At 41.7% G+C, this 20,383-nt stretch overlaps 6 protein-coding genes across 6 annotated transcripts; 4 read left to right on the forward strand and 2 right to left on the reverse strand.

Annotated features, from left to right (window-relative positions):
• Positions 1-293: 293 nt before the first annotated feature.
• On the forward strand, positions 294-686 carry Bfra_006111 (uncharacterized protein; the record flags this gene model as incomplete). Its single annotated transcript, XM_037336484.1, has 2 exons — positions 294-432; positions 490-686. 2 exons carry the CDS (start codon positions 294-296, stop codon positions 684-686), a joined length of 336 nt encoding a protein of 111 aa, XP_037191694.1.
• Positions 687-899: 213 nt separating this feature from the next.
• Positions 900-1,826, reverse strand: Bfra_006112 (uncharacterized protein; the record flags this gene model as incomplete). The annotated part of the gene is made up of 1 exon (XM_037336485.1): positions 900-1,826. The coding sequence occupies one exon, from the start codon at positions 1,824-1,826 to the stop codon at positions 900-902; it is 927 nt and encodes a 308-aa protein (XP_037191695.1).
• A 242-nt stretch (positions 1,827-2,068) lies between these two features.
• On the forward strand, positions 2,069-3,899 carry Bfra_006113 (putative mfs multidrug protein; the record flags this gene model as incomplete). Its single annotated transcript, XM_037336486.1, has 6 exons — positions 2,069-2,417; positions 2,463-2,576; positions 2,641-2,773; positions 2,839-3,274; positions 3,328-3,532; positions 3,604-3,899. The coding sequence occupies 6 exons, from the start codon at positions 2,069-2,071 to the stop codon at positions 3,897-3,899; spliced, it is 1,533 nt and encodes a 510-aa protein (XP_037191696.1).
• Positions 3,900-4,579: 680 nt separating this feature from the next.
• Bfra_006114 (putative multidrug resistance protein) lies at positions 4,580-8,661 on the forward strand (the record flags this gene model as incomplete). Its single annotated transcript, XM_037336487.1, has 8 exons — positions 4,580-4,624; positions 4,680-4,783; positions 4,843-4,879; positions 4,943-5,562; positions 5,647-6,073; positions 6,125-7,559; positions 7,624-7,758; positions 7,811-8,661. The coding sequence occupies 8 exons, from the start codon at positions 4,580-4,582 to the stop codon at positions 8,659-8,661; spliced, it is 3,654 nt and encodes a 1,217-aa protein (XP_037191697.1).
• A 1,514-nt stretch (positions 8,662-10,175) lies between these two features.
• Bfra_006115 (uncharacterized protein) lies at positions 10,176-10,652 on the forward strand (the record flags this gene model as incomplete). The annotated part of the gene is made up of 1 exon (XM_037336488.1): positions 10,176-10,652. One exon carries the CDS (start codon positions 10,176-10,178, stop codon positions 10,650-10,652), a length of 477 nt encoding a protein of 158 aa, XP_037191698.1.
• Positions 10,653-15,646: 4,994 nt separating this feature from the next.
• Positions 15,647-17,450, reverse strand: Bfra_006116 (uncharacterized protein; the record flags this gene model as incomplete). Its single annotated transcript, XM_037336489.1, has 3 exons — positions 15,647-16,433; positions 16,485-16,600; positions 16,668-17,450. The coding sequence occupies 3 exons, from the start codon at positions 17,448-17,450 to the stop codon at positions 15,647-15,649; spliced, it is 1,686 nt and encodes a 561-aa protein (XP_037191699.1).
• Positions 17,451-20,383: the final 2,933 nt, after the last annotated feature.

The following is a 20,383-nucleotide window of genomic DNA, read 5'->3' on the forward strand; positions in this document are numbered from 1 at the left end:
TAAGATGTGAATCTTGCTGCAGCTGGAGAACTGTGTGTCAGGGATATGCTGAAATAAATCTGCAGATAAAAAGTCACTTGGCCTGTAAGCCTGTCGTAGAGACAGATGTGATTGGTGGAAAATGACATATTAAAACATTGAATCACCTACAGGACTGGCGAAATTACCACATTTCCATTTTAAGTTCAATATTTAAACCCAGTTCTTAGCCACCCTCTGTGGTTATTGTTTAATATCACTAACAATTTGTTATCCCAATCAGACCTCAAATTCCGATCTACCAAATAACCATTATGAAGCTTTCTCGACCAGGTTGGGCATTGAGCATCATAGCCGTGGCAACCATTATCACGCAGATTGCAACTTTAATCAACCCTTCGAGCTTCATTCAAGACTTCAAGGTTGATAGTGCCGAGGCAGTGCGGTTGATTGGTAATGCCCTTTTCACTTCCTCTTCGTCTTTGAAACAGGACTGACCGGTGCTTGCAGCATTCCTTCTCATTCTGATAAATGGTTACGACCTTATGGGAGCTCTCCAAGATAACTGGGCCGTGTACAAATTCGGAATTGTTGCACGTATTGCTGCGGCCTTCCTTTTCTGGTCATTTGGTCCCACCTGGAATATCATGGTTGGCGTAGAGATTGCAACTTTGAGTGTCTTGGTGGCAGCAATGGTGGCAGCGTAGCTAAAAACAAGCACTTTCGTCGCAAACTAGAGTGGCGGTCTTGACTGATGTAACTAATGGTCCTAATCCGCGTCTTTTACAAGTCCTCGTCTATTCTGCAACCGTAGTCAAGCACTAGAATCAGTAGCCGACGGGGCAGTGGGTACCGGAACCAGATCCTCATAATTCCAGTCTTTATATTTTTGTGATCTCGGTTCAAGTGTTCTCCCGCACCTAGCTGTCACTGTATCTATCCAGCAGCGGCACATCCAAGCCATTTTCAAGTCTCTCTTTAATTGTTGCTGCATTGACTACCGATATACACCCAAACCAGTTTGTCTGTTGTAAAAAGATCTTTTCTTCTTCTGTGTCCCTCCTCCCGAGCGCTCTGTTTCTCCAGGGGAATCGATTAAATCTTATCAGTACAGGCGCATGTGCATCCAATAGAGCTAGGAACCAAAAAGCATATGATGCCATATTGACATTGCCATTGCCATTCTTGACTGGGCCTTCCAGTGATAGATGACTAAAGGCCGTGCCGTCAAGTTCTGCAATTCCTCGCACCAAATATGAATCTTTCAATCCAGTATGCTTTTCAATCGCAACACGAAGTTCTGTGCAGAGTATTTTTGCCACAGCTGATTGTTGAAGAGATTCGGAGTGGACGAAGGGGAGAATAAATAAAGATCGGATGTAAACCCAGTGGTTGAATGAATAGTTTAATTTATCCATCCACTGCTCTTTCAAATCCGGTCGTAAGTTCGGAGGCAGAGAGTGTATATATGTAACCACCTGTAAGGCGAGACGGTCGAAGAACGTGAATGCGTAGTAAATTCCTGCGCCACGAAGAAGTTGTCTGGGAGCTTGATCGAGCAGAAGAATAAGACCTAGCGCTCGAGGAGGGTTCAATGTTGGTAGCAGCGATCTAATAAATAAACCAAAAGCAGTAACATTGGAACCATCGCTCAAAAAATCTTCTCTGTAATGGCGATAGAGTGAGTGTAATGCCGCACAAGCCTTAACACAAACTCTGGAGTCGTCACTCAATTTAGGCAAATCTGCAAAATTGATTTTGACATGAGAGTCTTTCGCAATGTGCAGATAGAACAAATCATCTAAGACACCAATACTGAAATTCTTGAGGTTATTGTGCTCGACCATGGCTCTCATTGATAAAGAAAGCAATCAAAGTTAATCCCGTTTGTAGATATTGTGGGCAATCTATTCCACTACTGTGCAAGCTTATAATTGAGGCACTCGCTTGGGATAGTTTTGGCGACTATTAGTGGCTTGGCACACCTCCACAGTGCTTAACCTCTACTTTACACCTTCGATAACATCATTCTGCCCCTCAATACCTACTCGACACCTAGTACAGCCACATAATTATTTTTTCTGTCAAAATGATGATACATGGCCAAAATCTATCCACAAATACCGAAAATGAGAATGAGAATGAAAATGAACCCCTCCTTCCAGAGAACAACCGATATCCCGCCAAAAATACCACAAAACCATATACCAAACTTGTTGTGCTTCTGTACTTGTTGATTCTCATTGTAGACTTTGGTGGGCTTCTTCAAATTGCGCCGATGACTCAAATATTTGAAACTGTTATATGTCGAAAATTCTATGCCCGTTATCCAGCCAACCAAGGCATAGAGGAGATCAATCATTCCTGCAAGGTACAAGAGGTTCAAAGCGAGCTCGCGCTTCTCAAAGGCGTCCAAAGTTTTCTTAGTATTCTCCCAAGTACGTTGGTCCCGAGACGTATCTACATTTTCTGATTGAATCTAGACTTACTTCTGACCATTCCTTATGGTGTTCTCGTCAACATATATGGGCGCCAACTAAGTCTGTGTCTCGCAATGCTAGGGCTTTGCTTACAGCTTACTTGGATCATTCTTATATGTGAGTTCAACAGCACCAAAATATGTTCAAGTAGTTATCCCTTGCTAATTCTCTCATTTTAAAGCTTGGTTTTCAGACGTATTTTCTCTCCGACTGATATGGTTGTCATCTGCATTTCATATCATCGGGGGAGGGCCAAGTGTAGCATTGTCAATAGTCTATATACTCGTGGCTGACAAAGTCCCTCATAGTTACAGGTATGGTATCTCTCTCTCACATCATTTGGCATTGGTCTGTCATAGAACTTACAAATTCCATGCAGAGCGCAGGTGTTTTTCGGGCTGGATGCTGCTAGACTACTTGCAGTAGCAGTAGGAACAGCAACCAGTTCCGTGCTCATGAAGCGAGGCCCATGGATCCCTATGTTTTTCGCGCTTCTGATCACCTATGTTGGCAGTTCATTTGCATTATTCATACCGACTGGTGGACCAGGCTCAAGCTTAATGAGTAATTCTAGACATAATTCATTAGAAGACACAAACGCTTCTGATGTGGTTTCTACCACAATATTTTCTTCAGCTCTAGAAACGAAATATGTGTTGTTTAAGGACGATTTGTACCGGTTTAAAAAGTCCTTATCAATCAACAGTCTCGCGAGGAAAATTCTCGCAATGTCGCTTGTTAGTACTTTAACTAGCAGCTCTTCCAGTATTATTCTCATCTATGCATCAAAGCGGTTTGACTGGAGTTTTGCAAAGGTGGGTTCATATCATCTCTTGAATTAAAACTTCTGGAATGCTAAACTTACTAGGCAAACCTATTGACCACACTTCGAGCCAGTGTTAATTTGATCGTCATCTTACTCCTAATTCCCCTGGTTGGCTTCTGGCTCATTGTCCGTTGCAAAGTTTCTCACAGAGAAAGGGAAACCTATCTAGCACGAGGAAGTGCATTGGTCATTCTCCTTGGGCTGTCTATAGTCGCAATAGCTCCTACTCCAACTCTGCTAATCACCGGTACGATGATCCGAAATGAAGACAGGCTCATCGAATTTACATACCTGCAGTATTTACTGACAATGAATTAGGTGTTGTAGTGTCATCTCTGGGATTCGGTGCCGATGCCCTGCTTCGTTCAATTCTGACATCAGTCATCCCTAGCCATGAAATTGGCACATTCTACACATCAATGACACTGTTACAGAATTTGGGAGAATCTGCAGGCGGCCTGCTATACTCGACTCTATTTTCTGTGGCATTGAATCTACAGGGGTTTTGGCTCGGGCTACCATTTATAATTTCGGCTATCTTGTCTGTTCTCTCTCTAGTCATGGTGTCCGATGCGCGACTCTCACATGATAAGTCTGAAGATCAAGAAGATTAGCCTGACACAATCTCGAGCCAACGGAACTTGTGTCAGAGACTTTTATCTTATCGCGGTAGTCAAAGAAGCATCATTGGATTTCGTTGATGTAAAGTATGTGCATAATTAAGTTGTGTGGCCGAGAGCTAGATTTCCAATCAAGTGATGAAGTGGCACAGTTGGTTGGTTGTGTAGCTCCATCAAATCAATTGGGCCTGTTGGTAAAATCTTGGTGGATAAAGTGTGTTTTTATCGACCGAGTCCGGCTGTGCCGCATATGGTCACATCGACCCATAACATGCTTGATAAATTACAATACTACTGTTCGGCTTACCTAGTCCACAAACGTTGGCGGGCGACGCACCTTGTATACGTTGATTAAATACAAGAATTTCTTACAAGTAAAGCAGATAGAAGCAGTCAATTGATTTTATTGTCAATACAGGAATAAATTCTCCAGAAATCGTCTCAAAAATCATTTCTACTGTTGGTCAAATATAAAAGATATGAGTAGCGAAAGAGATCCTATGCAAGTTGATCCAATGGCTCTTGGAGAGAGCGCGTTTGCAGGGCATGAAACGCCACTACTGACAGACAAACAGCTGGGTCTACGCACTGTAAGTATTTCCGTCCAGATATGCGATGATCTTTAATTGATCGCTGCACAGATACTTTGGCATTTCTCCACTAGATCAGACAAAATGCTTCAGATTGTTGCACTTGCCGCGGCAATTGGTGCAGGAACTGTATGATAAAAAGATCTATTCTTGTTTGTGGAGAGTTGCACTGACTGATGCCTAGACCAGGCCGTTGATGACAATTGTTTTCGGCAGTCTTGTCAATGACTTCAATAACAGCAATGCAATCCAACCGTCTCAATTAAAATTACTAGTCAATCGCAATGTGTATGTCTCATTGATATCTAGATCAGTCCTCTATTCGGATGCTAATATCTGCCCGAAAGTCGGTATTTCGTCTACTTATTTGTCGCTCAATTCTTGGTATGTCCATCACAATGCTTTGTAAAGATGTAGGATAAGAAGTTGATGATATTATGGCTCTAGTTGACCTATATATTTTCTTCAACATTGTCCATAGTGTCAGCTCGAATATCACGCAATCTACGCTTGTCATACTTGCGAGCTATTGTGCGTCACGACCAATTGTATTGGGATACGGCTGCCAGACGATCGGCAGCCAATGATATCTCCAATGAAGCAACCCAGATCAAGACCGGCTTGTCCGAATCCCTCGGGATTGCTGCACAAGCCTGTTCAACCGTTGCAACGGCGTTCATTATAGCTTTCACGCAAAGCTGGAGATTAACTTTGGTCATGTCCACAGCTATTGTCACCCTTTTCTCTGGATTCTACCTCATATCCCGTGCTGAAACTCGGTCAGAGGGTCGTATATCCTTGATATACTCCGATGCAGCTGCCTTGCTGGAAGAAGTCTTCTCAAGCATTCAAACAGTCATGGCCATGGGTGCTGAACCTAAACTTTTGAAAAGATATGGCAGCCATTTAGACAAGGTCAAGATATTAAGGCTAAGGAGAAGTCCTATATCAGGTGTCAAGTTTGTTCTTAGCTATTTTGTTTTACTTTCGGCATACGCGCTGGCGTTTTGGTACGGAGTCAAGCTAGTTGTCAGTGATAAAGTTCGACGCAGCGGGAACGTGGTAATGTATGTGAGCCTCAAGTGGATATTTATTTCACGAGGTCAATCTATCTTTACTTGTCATTCCCAGTAGTCGCTGATAACAAACAGTGTCATTCTTTGTGTCAACATGTCAACGAACGCCCTTCGCCTACTTCTTCCATCATGGACCATACTTACACAAGCGACAGCGAGTGCGCGGTCAATTTTACTTCCATTTTTGCATAAGCCAACAATAGACCCATTCAGCAGGGAGGGAAAGTTCCCCGGTGAGTTTCTAGGACGTATAGAAATATGTAATGCCAGCTTTAGTTATCCTTCTAAACCTTCCATCAAGACACTAGAGGGTGTCAGTATCGTCTTTGAGAGAGGAAAGACAACCGCAGTCACCGGTCCTAGCGGTTGCGGTAAGAGTACAATAATTAATCTTTTGGAAAGAAATTACGACTTATCGAGTGGTCGAATCTTACTTGACGGTGAAGATATAAAAGATTTAAACGTCGGCTGGCTTAGGTGTCAAATTGGCTTAGTTCAACAAGTAATTCTTCTTAAGAATCAGGCTTGGTCATGAATGCTAATACGTGGAAAGGATCCAATTCTGTTCAATGAAAGCATATTCCAGAATGTTGCGAATGGCATCCATAGTCAAATGTCAAGTACTCTTACCCAGGGCCATATCACTGAGCTCGTATATCAAGCCTGTAAAGACGCAAATGTCCATGAATTCGTCTCACAACTTCCACAAGGGTATGAGACTATTGTTGGAGACCGCGGTAGCAGTATCAGTGGAGGCGAAAGACAGCGAATAGCTATAGCGCGAGCAATTATCTCAAATCCGCCAATTTTACTATTGGATGAAGCAACCTCAGCTCTAGATGCAAATTCCGAGGGTATTGTGCAGGCTACCCTTGAAAAGCTTTCACTCAACCGGACCACAGTTGTTATATCCCATAAACTGGCAACAATTCAGAAAGCGGATAAAATTGTCCTTATCAAAGACGGACGCGTAGTAGAGGAGGGTACCCATGCAGATCTTTGCAGTCAAGGAGGAGCTTACCAGCGCCTAGTTGAGGCTCAAGATGTACAATCTGTCCATGTGAAGACAATTCATAAACGAGAAATCGATAATCCTATTACTGATCTGAATGCACAAGAATTCACTGACGAGAAAGCTCCAATGAGCAGTATACATACCAGCATCGATATTCCGCTGATCGTTCAAGATGCTACGTCTTCCCAACAAAAATCACTAGTGCGATGTTTGGGTATAATCATGAGAGACCTGAGACATTATCGTCTAATGTTCATAATCGGTACTCTAGCATGCATTATTTCCGGTGGCATCTATCCAAGTCAATCCATCGTATTTGCCAAGTCAGTCACCGTTTTTGAATTTCATGGGGACTCGTTGAAACACAATGGCGATTTTTGGGCTTTGATTTGGTTTATTCTGGCTCTTGGGGTGTGCTTAGCATTTGGAGCCATGGGTACAATATTTTCTGCTATTGCTGCAATTGTTGGACATCATTACAGAGGAAGCTATTTTGCCGAAATCCTTGCTCGAGATGCAGATTTCTTCACGACAGACGACCACAGCCCAGGCAGCCTGACTGCCCAGCTAACATCTCGTACCCAGCAACTCGAAAACTTAATGTCAACAAGCCTTGGACTCATCCTCGTTGTGATCGTAAACCTGGTTGCCTCTTGTGTTTTATCGTTACTCGAGTCGTGGAAGCTTGCGCTCGTAGCCATATTTGGAAGCTTACCTGTGATTATACTTGCGGGCTATTTGCATGTAAGACTGGAATCCACTTCCAAAGCTCGAGATCAAATCCTTTTCCACGAAAGCGCCAGCTTCATCAGCGAGATTACTGCATCAATCAAAACAATTGCCTCGCTGACAATGGAGGCAAACGTATGTGAAAAGCTGGATCAAAAGCTACAAGGGCCTATGAACAGAATTTTTAGAGAAACTTTCACGAGCATGTTGCTCTTCGCGTTTTCTCAAAGTGCAAGCCTTCTTGGTTAGCTTTACCCATCTATGGAATATACTTTTCGATGCGTATAAAATGACTGATTCAATTGCAGGGATGGCACTTGCGTTTTGGTACGGTGGGCATTTGTTGGCCGATCGAGAGATCAATGGTTATGAACTGTTTGTGATATTTCTAGCTATTGTATCCGGTGGAGAGGCTGCAGGAAGCTTTTTTGCCCAATCCAACAGTAGGTGATTCAATCCCTGCCATACCTCCACACTACTTAACACAAACTTCAGATATTGCCCAGGCACACTCAGCTGCGAATCATATTTTGAACATGAAATTGGCTCCGAGATTCCAGGTATCGGAAATAGCAGTTATTCCCCCTCCTAGTCCTAGTGATACAATAGATTTTTGTCATGTCTCTTTCCACTACGCTTCACGTCCGGAAACCCTTGTTCTGAAAAATCTCAGTTTCAAGGCAAAGTATGGAGAAAATCTAGCAATAGTTGGAGCGTCCGGCTCCGGAAAGTCCACTGTCATCGCACTTCTGGAAAGGTTCTATAAGCCCACTCAAGGAGTGATACTTTTCCGAGGAACGCCATTGGACTCCACCGATATGATAAAATATCGCTCCCTTGTCTCGTTGGTATCTCAACAAACATGTCTTTACCAAGGTTCCGTTCGCCAGAATATTCTTCTAGGTATCCCGAACGACGAGGCTATTAGTGAAGATGTTATCACACGCGCATGCAGAGATGCAGATATTCACGAGTTCATCACTTCGCTCCCACAAGGTTATGAAACGCAGATTGGAAACCGTGGACTTTCTCTCAGTGGCGGACAGCGGCAGCGTATCGCTATCGCACGAGCCTTAATACGAGATCCGGCAGTGTTGCTGTTAGACGAAGCTACGAGCGCGCTTGATATACAGAGTGAACGCCAAGTTCAACAAGCCCTGAACAATGCGACGAAGGGTAGAATTACGATTACGGTTGCACATCGACTGTCGACTATTAGATCTGCGAGCCAGATCTTGGTTCTTTCGCAAGGCGAATTAAAGGAAGTCGGGACACATGATGAACTTTTCGCACAGAAAGGTTTGTATTTTGATATGTGCCAGATGCAAGCTTTTGCGGAGAACTAATATTTAAGAGAGTTCCTGTTGATTAGTTGAGGATTGAGTAGCAGTAACAGTTAGCACTAGCAGAAGAAACGATAAGAGTTTGATCACAAAGTGTTTTTTTGTTCGCTTTGGTAATTTGGCGAAACAGACTGCAAGTCATTTTTAACTTAAAAATACTCTCCTATCCTCAAGTTAACAACCATGAAATACATATTACATAATCAGCCTCAAAACTATAGAATCCAAATTCTTCGCGGGGAGGGGGGTTTCAGAAGAGAAGTCGTAATATCGCTATAGATTAAACCCTATTCTTCCCTCTTATATAATCTACTCTTTCTTTTGATATGGAATCTAACCTATGATCACTAGAATAAATGGTCTTCCTATTTTAGAGTATGAGAGTGATTTACCATGCTTTTCAATCTGGTGTTCTGGGCTACAATAAATGGGTATGAATTCTTGGATTGAATGCAGGAGGTTAAGTTATTCTCAATTGAAAACCGGAAGCGAAGATAGATAGATGTGAGATGATTTAGATGTTGAGAGTATTGATGTCGCCAGAAGATAGCCTAGTTTTCTTAAGTCTATGATACTATCTGACGGGTATAGTGAAAGTTGAGGCTATGTTAGAGCTGATATCTCGGTCGAACTAGAAGTTGGATGGTACGGGATAAGCTCACGCTCTGGAAGATCAGAACTACGTAAGTATGAACTCGTTCAATTAGCCGAATCGATTGTTCTACTAGTTGATCAGAAGAAAGGCTTACACGAGGAGATGAAGCAGGGGGGTAAAGAGTCCAGGCCAGGGGAAGACGAGGAAGAATATTTCAATATAGAATTAAAAAGAGACATGGGTAAGGAGTAAGATATTGAGGAGCGACGAGAAAAAAGAAGATGGAAGAGACGGAAAATGTGGGATGAGTAAATGGGCGAGGAACGGGTCAGAGTCAGCTGAATAGACTTCCAAACTCCATCTCAAGTGTGAAGCGAATGATTCGAGAAGTTAACTGAAATGAAAGCTATAATATCTAATCGAATATTATGATGGCCAATATGCTTCAAAAGATGAAGATGATTCACAGGAAAACAGAATTCTAATCTCCCCTCTCCTCTTCTCTTAGCGCCATTCTCCAATGTCCCCTCTCGATACCCTCGTTTCGATTACTTCTTTGATCAATTCACACAAAATATATTGTGTGATAAAGAGAAAAACTCAAATCGACTCACTTCTTCAGCATTCAAGAATGGGGGGCACAAAGTATCATTCATAACAATTAGTTAATTCATTACACATTGCCTGTAATCCATCAAAGAATTGCGGTACTATGGTTCAAAAAAAACACTATAATGTATATTTAAAATGAATGGAGAACTCTCCACTATCATCTGGTAAGCCAGCACGTTTTCCAGCTTTTTCCTGGAATTCTCTTAATCCTGCCATCACTACTTCAACCACATTATTGTCGCTCTTGAAGCTCATCATCTGATTGTCCCATCAATCGTAATATCACAGTAACTACATAACACTTCTCAATATGCCACACATGAAGCCGGCTAAAATATGGAAGCAGGCAGAAAGAAATCATCTCCAGCATCTACTTCAAGAAAGACACAATGAGGGGAGGTATTGGAAGGACAGTGGAACTAGTATAAAGTTTTTCACCAAAAAGATGAATGAGGAATTTTTGAGAGAGTGGGTAGAAAACCATCCAGATTCCAGGCAATTTGAATTGCCAGGGAGTGAAACGGATTCGGATGAAGAAGGAAGAGATGAGGGAGATAGAGATGATCATGGAGGTAGAGAAGCAGTTACAGAGAAAGCGCCAGAGGGACAAGGAGAAGATGGACAGGATAGCCAAGGAGCACAAGATACAGGAGATCAAGACGAAGAGGGAGAGGATAGTGATGCGGATGAGGAAAGGGGGAGAGGACGCGAGAGAAAAGCAGGAGGGAAGAGCGGTGCAGCGGAATCCCGAAAGGCGAACAAGAAATTGCCAAAGAGAGAGCAATAGTTGAAGGCATGAGAACTGTTCAGGCGCCACCTGTTGAGAGATTGGGGGAATGAAATTAGGATAGCATTATCTGCAGCATGCAGATAGATACAAAATGATAACATTGGTGAGGTATTCGAACTAAATGTTAACTTCGCCAATTACCATGGGTAAGATCAAAGAGTGAAGTCAGCTAGAGCAACTACAGTCGTGGAAGAAGTTGTATCTGCTCTATATATATCTCATACTCAGGGTTTTACTCCTATAACTATACACGCTGTTAAGGTTTGTCAATTAACTTCAGATGTATATAGAAAAAAGCCATGCGTTTGCATGAAATCTTAGCATATAAACTTTGATAGGCAAAGCAAAGGAAACTTCCGATATCAATGTTAGATATTTGTTCAGTGGGGTACATTAGATACAAGGAGGCTGAAAAGATATGGGGGTATCGCGATGAATAGAGAACTGTGTATGACCATTTTGAACGCGATTTGCAAACAAAGATATTTGCTAGTAAGCTAGGTTGGAAAGATTGGAGCTAGATGCGTCGAGTTAAAGGGGTGCATCAGTTCGTAGTCTACAAAACAGAGAAATACAAGAGGGATATTGATGTAATGATTTATGTAAGACTGATTCACATAAAAGGATGAATATACACTCAAGATATGTATATTTCAACATCCAGGTAGGTAAATCAAATCGATGATATAGAGATTGGTTCAAAGACTCGCGTCATTTGATAGACTTGTATGTGGTTTATGTACGGCAGAAACATTGCTTCTCCTCACTTATACACGCAAAGTCATGTATACTATAAAGATAAAAAGTTGTCAGCCTGTTAACTGAATACAATAAATAAAGTGAAAAGCAGAATCTCAGCGCCAAATTTCATGTTCTTAGAGAGCTGGATATGAAACATGAGAGGCTGTTTGGTAAGCTAGACCAGATAGGTATATGTCGTTGAAAAGCTGCATTGTATACTGGGAAATCATGGAGCACTGTTCCTCCTATCATGTCACCCAGCCTCCAAACACTTTTTTGGACCAATAATTAAGATTGGATGTGCAATAAATGCATCCTCAAGTAGTTCTAGTGACAAATGATTGAAAGTAGATATGCCACAGGAAGTTATTATCAAGTTTTCATTATATATATCTTCCGTTCTTGGGAAGAAATTGTTGTTTTGACAAATAGTTGGGATGAGATGTACAACATGATATTCTTACAACTTGTCAAAATATGTAATAGGGTGAATAATCACCAGGCACATGGAAAATTGAAGATGTGGAAGATAATGTGATGAAAATTTCAACATGCTATTTTGTTTTCATGATCTGCAATGGTCAAGGAAAGATATATAGAGTATCTATCTAAGTCAATTAAATATACCACATCTATGAATGACAATGTATGTTTAAACGCCCCTCTATCTCCTTTACTGTGCTATACTACCGCGACCTTCGGAATTGCAGCACACAGAGATGTGCAACCTCATTTGTTCAACCCTTGGAGCAAATTGTCTACAGATACATCTAGACAGGCAGTACAAAGTCAGGAGTGTGGAAGAAAATACACAGTGTTCCATTCTAAACTCGCTCAAAGCAATGACATGAACAGAAAGCTATCAATTGTAAATGTGAATGAAGGCAAAGAATGCTAATTCTACCTTTAGCTCCTACATCGTCACCCGAACTATTCTCCCATATCCAACTTTACTATCCGGGTATGTGGCTGATGTAGATATGCAACAAACCTAACTCTCGACAACCAGGAGATGACGCATATAATCTAGGAGGAAAGTTGTAATCGCAATCATATTTGAAATTTCAATGAATCTAGATGGGAAGAGCGACTATGATGCCTATATTCTACTTGTAGAAACAAGTCGCTCTATCTTCAAACAGCAGATGTCAATATGCTTCCATCTATTACATTATAGGTTTCTCTCCGGTCGGCTCAAGAATAGAAAGTTTGATATTTTCTAGCGCAAATGGCGCAATAGATACCTACTCTTGGGTTTCCGGGCACAGATGCACTTGTTGTAAACGTGAAGGATAGTGATTTCATTACAAGTGCTACTCTGGCCAGACTATATTCCCAGAGTCGCAACCGCTATGTAAAGCCTAATGGCACACCAAGATCATATTCTAACCCAATCCTAATCATCACATGTAAAAGTGTTTCTAGATTTATGGAATACTCTCTAGTCTATTGATTTCGGTATATGATATAAGTTCCCCGGATGTACACCGCATCATTACCTCTTTAGTAAAGAATGAATGACCAATCAATCTTGTGAAACCCCGATCTACTAGAGCCAAGTTGTCAAATGCAACTAAACTAGTCCAGATGTCAGATGTCATCGGATATTTCTTGCTTATTAACTACGAGCAGGCTCTAAAATAGCGATCTTTACCACAACTGTACAAGTCACCCAACCCATCAGTTTGACCATTCAACTACAAGGTAATCAGAAAAATATTCAAACCGATAGGATAATGAATATCAAACCCCAGTCGCAGAGCTAAAAAAGAGTCAAGGTCTAAGTAAGTCGTTCTCTTAGCAACAAATTACCTAGTGCCTCAAAACCCCAAACGAATCAAAATACCATCGATTTCCTCTAGTATACGATATACCGAGAAGACTCTAAGAGGGAGGAAGACCAAATCAATACTAAAATAGAGGTGATGTGTAGATCCCCCAGATTTGGATAAGCTGTCAAATTCCCAAAATAGCTAGAACACGCTACTGACGTGTATTCCAAAAGAAGGAACGTCATATTGACGTCAAGAACAACATCAATATGCATGATTAAATCGACACCGTTTTAAGCCAAGTCGATGCCAAGTATACCCATGAGCTTAATTCTCCGCATGATGGAATAAAAATAGAAAAGATGAAATAGTACTTGGGATGATCGACGACAAGCGTAGTTCAAAGGCGCGGGGTGAGTCTCGCACACAACCTGAGTCCAAGGATAGAGCTGAATATGAGTTGGCTTTGGCGATCCCCCAACCTCACGATGCTAGCAGGAGGAAGTTTAAAGTTTGCAAGTACAGTACATATTCCTCTCTCTCTCATTTGGTACACGGTAATTTAGGGCAGAGATATGTCTGCAGAGCTGAAAAAGATCGAATGCAAGTACACGTGGTGAAAGAAAATTGTTAGATTCGTAGTAAGGAAGGCCTTTCGAGTAATACAGTGCATATTCCTCTCTGTACATAGTATACACCAACACCCATGAAGTTGTAGATCTCAGAGGGAAGTCCTTGTTGAGAGAAAACTTTATGTACAGGGAAAATGTTATTGAAAGTACAAAGTATGTTGCTCTGCGTACATACTACTTGATACCCAATACTTTAAACTAGCACCTAATGACCACCAAGAACGAAGAAATAGAGCCGGGCTATCTCAGAAGAGACGGTCACTTATCAAAAGAGCTAACACCATCGCAAAAAAATCTCTTCCTCTTATACCATGCTCATTTCGAATCCAGCTGTCATCGACGAGAAGAACCACGACGGTCTAAAACTCGAACTTCAACCCAATCTTCAATTCTGAATAATCCGGCCAGCGCCAATATCATTGTTGATGACATCTTCGTTCTCCAATCCAGAGTTGGCTTGTTGCCTACTTGCGAAGCGATCGCAGTGGAATTCTGGTACCATCACCGGAACAGAGAATAAAGTTCGAATAACACTCGTACTGTCGGTACCATATGCCAATACCGGTTGATGTGCCAGTGGCAGTGGCAGAGTAGTTTATCAACATTCTCTAGCCTTGGGCTGAAATAAGGAATTGATGCAAAAGTCGCCGACGCAGCCTAGCTTTTACATCATAAAGTTGGCTTCAACAGAATTTTTCCAACCAAAGTCTCGCTACTCAGGAGACCTTACTTGTGGATGTAACCAGAGATTATCGAACACTCCTTCAATTTAGCGGTAACGGAGTTGCTCGCAAGCGGAATTGCAATCGACAGCGTCGACCAAGCAATTATACGATGTAGAGTACCATCCGGCAATTCCTCACCCCTTCTCGTCGCGATATTCTAAAATCTAGACCATCTTTTCTGAATCCATTTCCAATTTGACTAACACACACATTCATCTATCCATCTATCTAATTCCAGCTTCGTACATTTGTACCCACTGAGGTATATTTTCTACTGGTTCTGCCAAAAACCGGGCCTTCTGCTATTACCCTCCATCCCATATGACGGCGAAATAAATCCTTCAATCCTGTCGCGTAACTCAACATGGAAACATTCTCTACCGACGCGTCTCACTTCCGTCTCACGAATCACAGCAAGATATCGGAACAATCGGCTCCAAGCCCACATATGTAAATCTCACTGCAAAAAATTATATCCCAGTAAATCCCTCATTGAAAAAGATGTTTCTTCCACGCGGTAAGAACGGCACATACGATCGGTCAATTCTTTGTGTTTCTCCGATGGAAAATATATGGGGTCTTTGAGGCATCTTCCGATAATCAATACCGGCAACCCACACTAAACTGCCTGTAACGCTGTAACGCTACAATTGAGATAATTGGATAGCCTATAGCAATCCCCGGGTATGTATAAGCTATGTCCCTACATACATACAAAATTCTCCACCATAAACCACAAACTGCGGAACTGAAATTGACTTTGAAGTTTGAGGCGAACGAGCGACCCATCGTTCAAAATTCGCCACGTAGACTTGCGTATTTGGTTTCTCTTGATATCTGGATTATATTAATTGACTCGTTTGGGTAATAGTCTAGAAGGATCTTGGAAGCCATAGAATCTTCTTAGTGTGGACAGGGCTGATTCGTGTTATGTGATACCTCCCCGAACTATCTCCATATTCTCCCTGTCATACGGCATCATTTGAGTCGGTCTGATTTGTCCAAAGAGGTACATGAGTAGTGGTGATGTTTGCAGATATGCATGTATCCTAAGGTAACTTGGTAGCGTACCATCCGTCAGTAGCCAGCCCAGCCCCAAGAAATGATCAAGCCCGGAATCTTCAATTCCCTTCCCCAAAACCGTAAGATTCTCGTCTCCACCGAGCAATATCATCCCGAAGTAGGAAGAGATCTCTCTCTGCAATAACTTGTCTCAGGTTCAATAATCTCCACAAATGAAGCTCTCCTTCGTCTTGTTCTTCTAATTTCTCTGCATGTAGCTCTGCATGTACTTGCCCGTCAATTAGTAAATCTCTCAGGCGCTCCATATGCAACCCCGCCAATTGCTCCACAAACCAAGTTCGTGTGATATGATCCCGCTTTGAATGAACAGCTCCAATAGTAAATAACCAAATCAGCCATTGACATGTTTGTTCTGTGGTTGTCGCGGTATCAATTGTGGACAGAGATTCTTGTAATTGTTGTAAGAGGATAGAAGGACCAGTAGAAGAATGTGGGTATTCTTCAAGTATCGACTTCATGAATAGTAGAGCTCCGATACGAGTTGCTTTGTCGACAATAGGTTCTCGGTTTCCTTCTAGAGACAGGGGAAATGATAACAATTCATACTCAATCCAGTAAATATCATCGAGAAAATCTCCTGGGTCGAGAAGAATTCTGCTTAATGAGGCGAACTGTATGGACTGGTAAAAGATAGCTAGATATTGCATTATCCGTATGAGATTTGAGTGAATACCGCATCTAGCGAGTGAATTTTCAGTGTAACTATTGATGGCACGGATCCTATGCACCGGTAGAATTTTAGATATTGATATTTCAGAATGACTTCGTGGCTTATAGTAAAGATATGGCTCAGCAGCATAATCAATCGCACCAGTGATATCAGACCTTGAAGATAATTAGAATGCGCATTTTCTACATTTTAGTAAAATCACCTACCGACGAAGTTTCGTCTGTATAATCATAGGAAGAGACGACATCGTGCCTCGCGTAGTTATCATTTGTTGTATGCCACGCATATGAATATGCCATAAATCTGAATGGCCTGTATTTGCCTAAGTGGAAGTTTAGTAAACATCGAATAATCACGTAGCAAAATTTGATATCGAAATTTAAACATACTTCTCCCAAAGCTACACACGACAAAGCAGCAATAGTGCTATCGTCTGCTGGTTTCCCATTCTGAAGTTTTTCCTTGACTATTTCTAAGGTTTTGCCAAGGTGGTACACAGAATCTTCCGAGTCTTTCCCACCTTGAAGCAAGGAGAGATAGATTGCGCCAGCATATAATATCGCATGAAACATTGCTGCATCGTTGATTGTAAAACGAAACCATTCATCTGAACGTAGAGGATTGGAAGAAAGATATCTGGATAACGGGTACATTCTCGAACTAACATGCGTAAAATATCGACTCAGCAACCGGTGCGTTCTTGTCGTCATCTCAATAGGCCATGGAGACAAGCTGAGTGCAGTCGGAAACCCGATGAGATCCTCAATAATAAGACCATCATGTTTGTGATAATCAGATGTGACAGACTTGGGCTCCACGAAAGGTTTTATACATTTCGAACGGAGTTTCGGATTCCCTTTACTTTTCCGAGTCGTTTTGCTTATGAAATCATTCCTCACATGCTTCCGTACGAACTTTCGTACATTGACATCTGTTTTTGTCCCAGAAGATGATAAATCGACAAATGCGAACTTTTGTTTTGGTCCTCCCTCATTGCAGTTGATATTTGTGGCCGATAAAGGATCAGTTGAGGTTGAGGATTTGCTTTCCACCTGACTTTCTTTGAAGGAAGATTCTGTGGAAAGCCACCGAATTTTACCTGGGATATTCCAATTCTTATATACATTGACTTTGGGACCATCTGTACCTATAAGCTGTGTAGCATCCATCATGGTGAGGGATATAAAACTTGAATTCAACGTCTTGAAGGCAAAAATGAGGGAATTTTACCAAAGAGGGGTAATAATCTTGCCCTTTCACGTTACAAGAAAGAGTACACGAATTATCACAATCAGATGAGAATATTTGAGGAAGAAATATCCCACAGGCAACGAAGACAAATTCAAAGCATTTGATGCTTATCAAATCCTCAAAATTCCAGATTTGGAAGTTGAAATCTCCTCTTTGGGTAATTGCCGTTTACTTTTGGAGATGCGGGTCATTTCTGTGTAACAAAAACTCACGTAATCAATAATTTCTTTTCGGATTGCAGTTCAACGACAGTTCGTAAGGATATAAGGGTATCGAGAATTAAGGATTAGAAATGCATCATTATAATTAATACGATGTGTTGATTTGGAAGTTTCAATCCGCGATATGGTTTAGATGTTGGTTGTGAAAATCAGTTGTACAAGTAATCCGGGTCTATGTGGCAAGTTTTTGATATCAAAGTAAGGAAGAAGGTTCAACTTGATCAAAGCAGCAATTATGATGTATTTCATTGACTTTCTAGATTCAACCCTTTCTTCTAATTACGAACAATTCACACTCTCAGCGACTCTGGCATTGGAACAACTGGTTATCACCTACCATCAGCCATTCAACTATAGACTATAGACCACACCCATAGACCACATCCTAATATCACATCCTCAACCTCAATCCTCCACCTCTCGAATAGAGCCTCACCTTATCAAACCCCAATAAAGCAACTCCCAAACCACAGATGCTGACTCCCAACGCCATCTCCAGCCATAACACAATCGCTTCTTTCTTCTTCCACTCCAAGAAAACATGAAACACCCAGTACATTCTACCTTCGCCCATGAAAGAGGACCGAGCTTGTAGCTCGGTCGCTAAATTGAACTGACTCCTGAGATGATTTGCATATCATATACAGATCTTCCCGTGCGCACGAACAAGCGCCCTCCATCTTGACCTCGACCGTGAAGGAAATGCCCTACCGTATGTCAAAATGTTTGGAGAGTATGCTTGGTATGTCTGAGGATCGTTTAGATTTTTAAAACCGTGTGATTGGTGTCATTACCGTGCCCTAAAAATTCCGATCGAAAATACCAGTGAAACGACAAACCAATTCACCTAACATATCCTATTTGAAAATTTTATTTCGCCAAATTTCCACAGATATTTATTGTTCGTTTCAACATGTATGGGGCAATTCAGGCCAAGCATACAGACCCTTTTCTTGGAAGCTTCACAATGATGGGGTCAAAACTATATGGCGGGGTGAATTTCAGACGAAAGTCAAACCCCGCCCCTTGAGTTTTGTGTTTTGTTGGGAGTTTGATGTTGATGTTATTTCTGAAAATTGGGATATTTTCGAACGTGTCAAACCCGACATTGAACATTGGTACCTTGTTTGATCTTTTTTTTGTGAGTCTTGAATTCTGAAATTGGGATGTGATCGAGACACTTGTCGCAATGAGAAAGGAGGATTGAGCTGCTCAATAGGACGATATCTGCTCATTCCATGGATGCCGTTTGATTTTTTTCTTGGTATCAACTCATTCTTTCCTATTGTCTAGGATTTCCTGTATGAATAAATGAATCCAAGATTCCATATCGTGTGATCTCCATATAAAAAATTCTCTCGAAACCAATCCCACAAGAGATACTTGGGGCAGAGTGGGAGCAACATGAACCGAAAGCACCAAGAAAAAAATCGACTTTGGTCCGAAGAAGGGACGAAAAGCGTGATGAGACGGCATTTGATTTGAATTGTTTGACTTTTCATTACAGATGTGAATTGAAATGTAAATTGGAAACGATACACCCTTCAATTAGCTCCATCTGCAGCCCATCCCGCTGCCGACTTCGGGAATTTTAGATCAAAGCACGATTTAACAAGTTTTGTAAGGTCTTTCCTGGTAGTTTCGCGCCCTACCGTATTCAATGACTCTATTCGAGATCTCACACTCCAAAATCTTCACCCGTCAAGACATTTACTGTGTAAGCTAGATAATTCGAAAAACCACTATGTATGAACACGAATCATGTTGTTGAAAATCAACCATACTTTCGTGGGGTGTCTAAACAAGTCCATTGGCCTATAAATTTCGTACCATAAGGTCCGTGGAGGTGCAGATTGGCGTCGGAGGAAACTGGAAACATTAACCAACGGCTCCAAGGATTTCCCCTTCATTGTCGCTTAATTTCGCACCTAGTTTTTGTAGTGGTTTGTATGCTCGTGCACCCATCAAATCAATTCCCCAAGTAGTAATGAAATTGGGAAGCAGCTGAGAAACTAATCATCCTTTGCTCGATTGTCATTGGAAGAACATAATGTCTGCAATCTGTCAAGACTTTCTTCCATGCAGTAGTGAGATAAAATTTTGTTCTTCGTTTCGTCGATTGTCCTGTCGGATTGACCGGCGCTGGCGTAGGTTACGTATAGCCTAGATAGCACTCGACTTTCTCATTTTTAGGTCATTGCTGCTTGGCCTAATAGGCTTGAACGCCTAGAAGACGCCTAGAATAAGATGTATTGAGGTTGTACCACACACACCTAAACAGTGCTTGAGAAAAATCGAAATTTGGAATATTGTTGCCAGATTATCTTGTTTTCATCTCATCTCATCGGGGAGAGCGATCAAACCAGTCTCTGCAGGCAGGTCGAGAAAGCTGAGCTTGGAAAACGAAAGGTGGCGGCAAACTCGTAAACTTCCAATGGTTCGCTCTGACTTACATACGGATTCTTACATCAATTAATTGATCAAATCAAGGTATTTTTTCTTGCTTGCTCGCGTGCCTGTCGCATAAAACCCCTTGCGAATGAGGGATATAAAATATTTCCGGTTTGCCCCCCTCCCCCCTCCCCCTCCAAGACCAGGGCCCCAGTTCCCGATCAGATTCTGACGTATGTCTC

The sequence above is a fragment of the Botrytis fragariae genome (genome assembly GCF_013461495.1).
Source record: "Botrytis fragariae strain BVB16 chromosome Unknown tig00000075, whole genome shotgun sequence".
NCBI classification, from domain to species: domain Eukaryota; kingdom Fungi; phylum Ascomycota; class Leotiomycetes; order Helotiales; family Sclerotiniaceae; genus Botrytis; species Botrytis fragariae.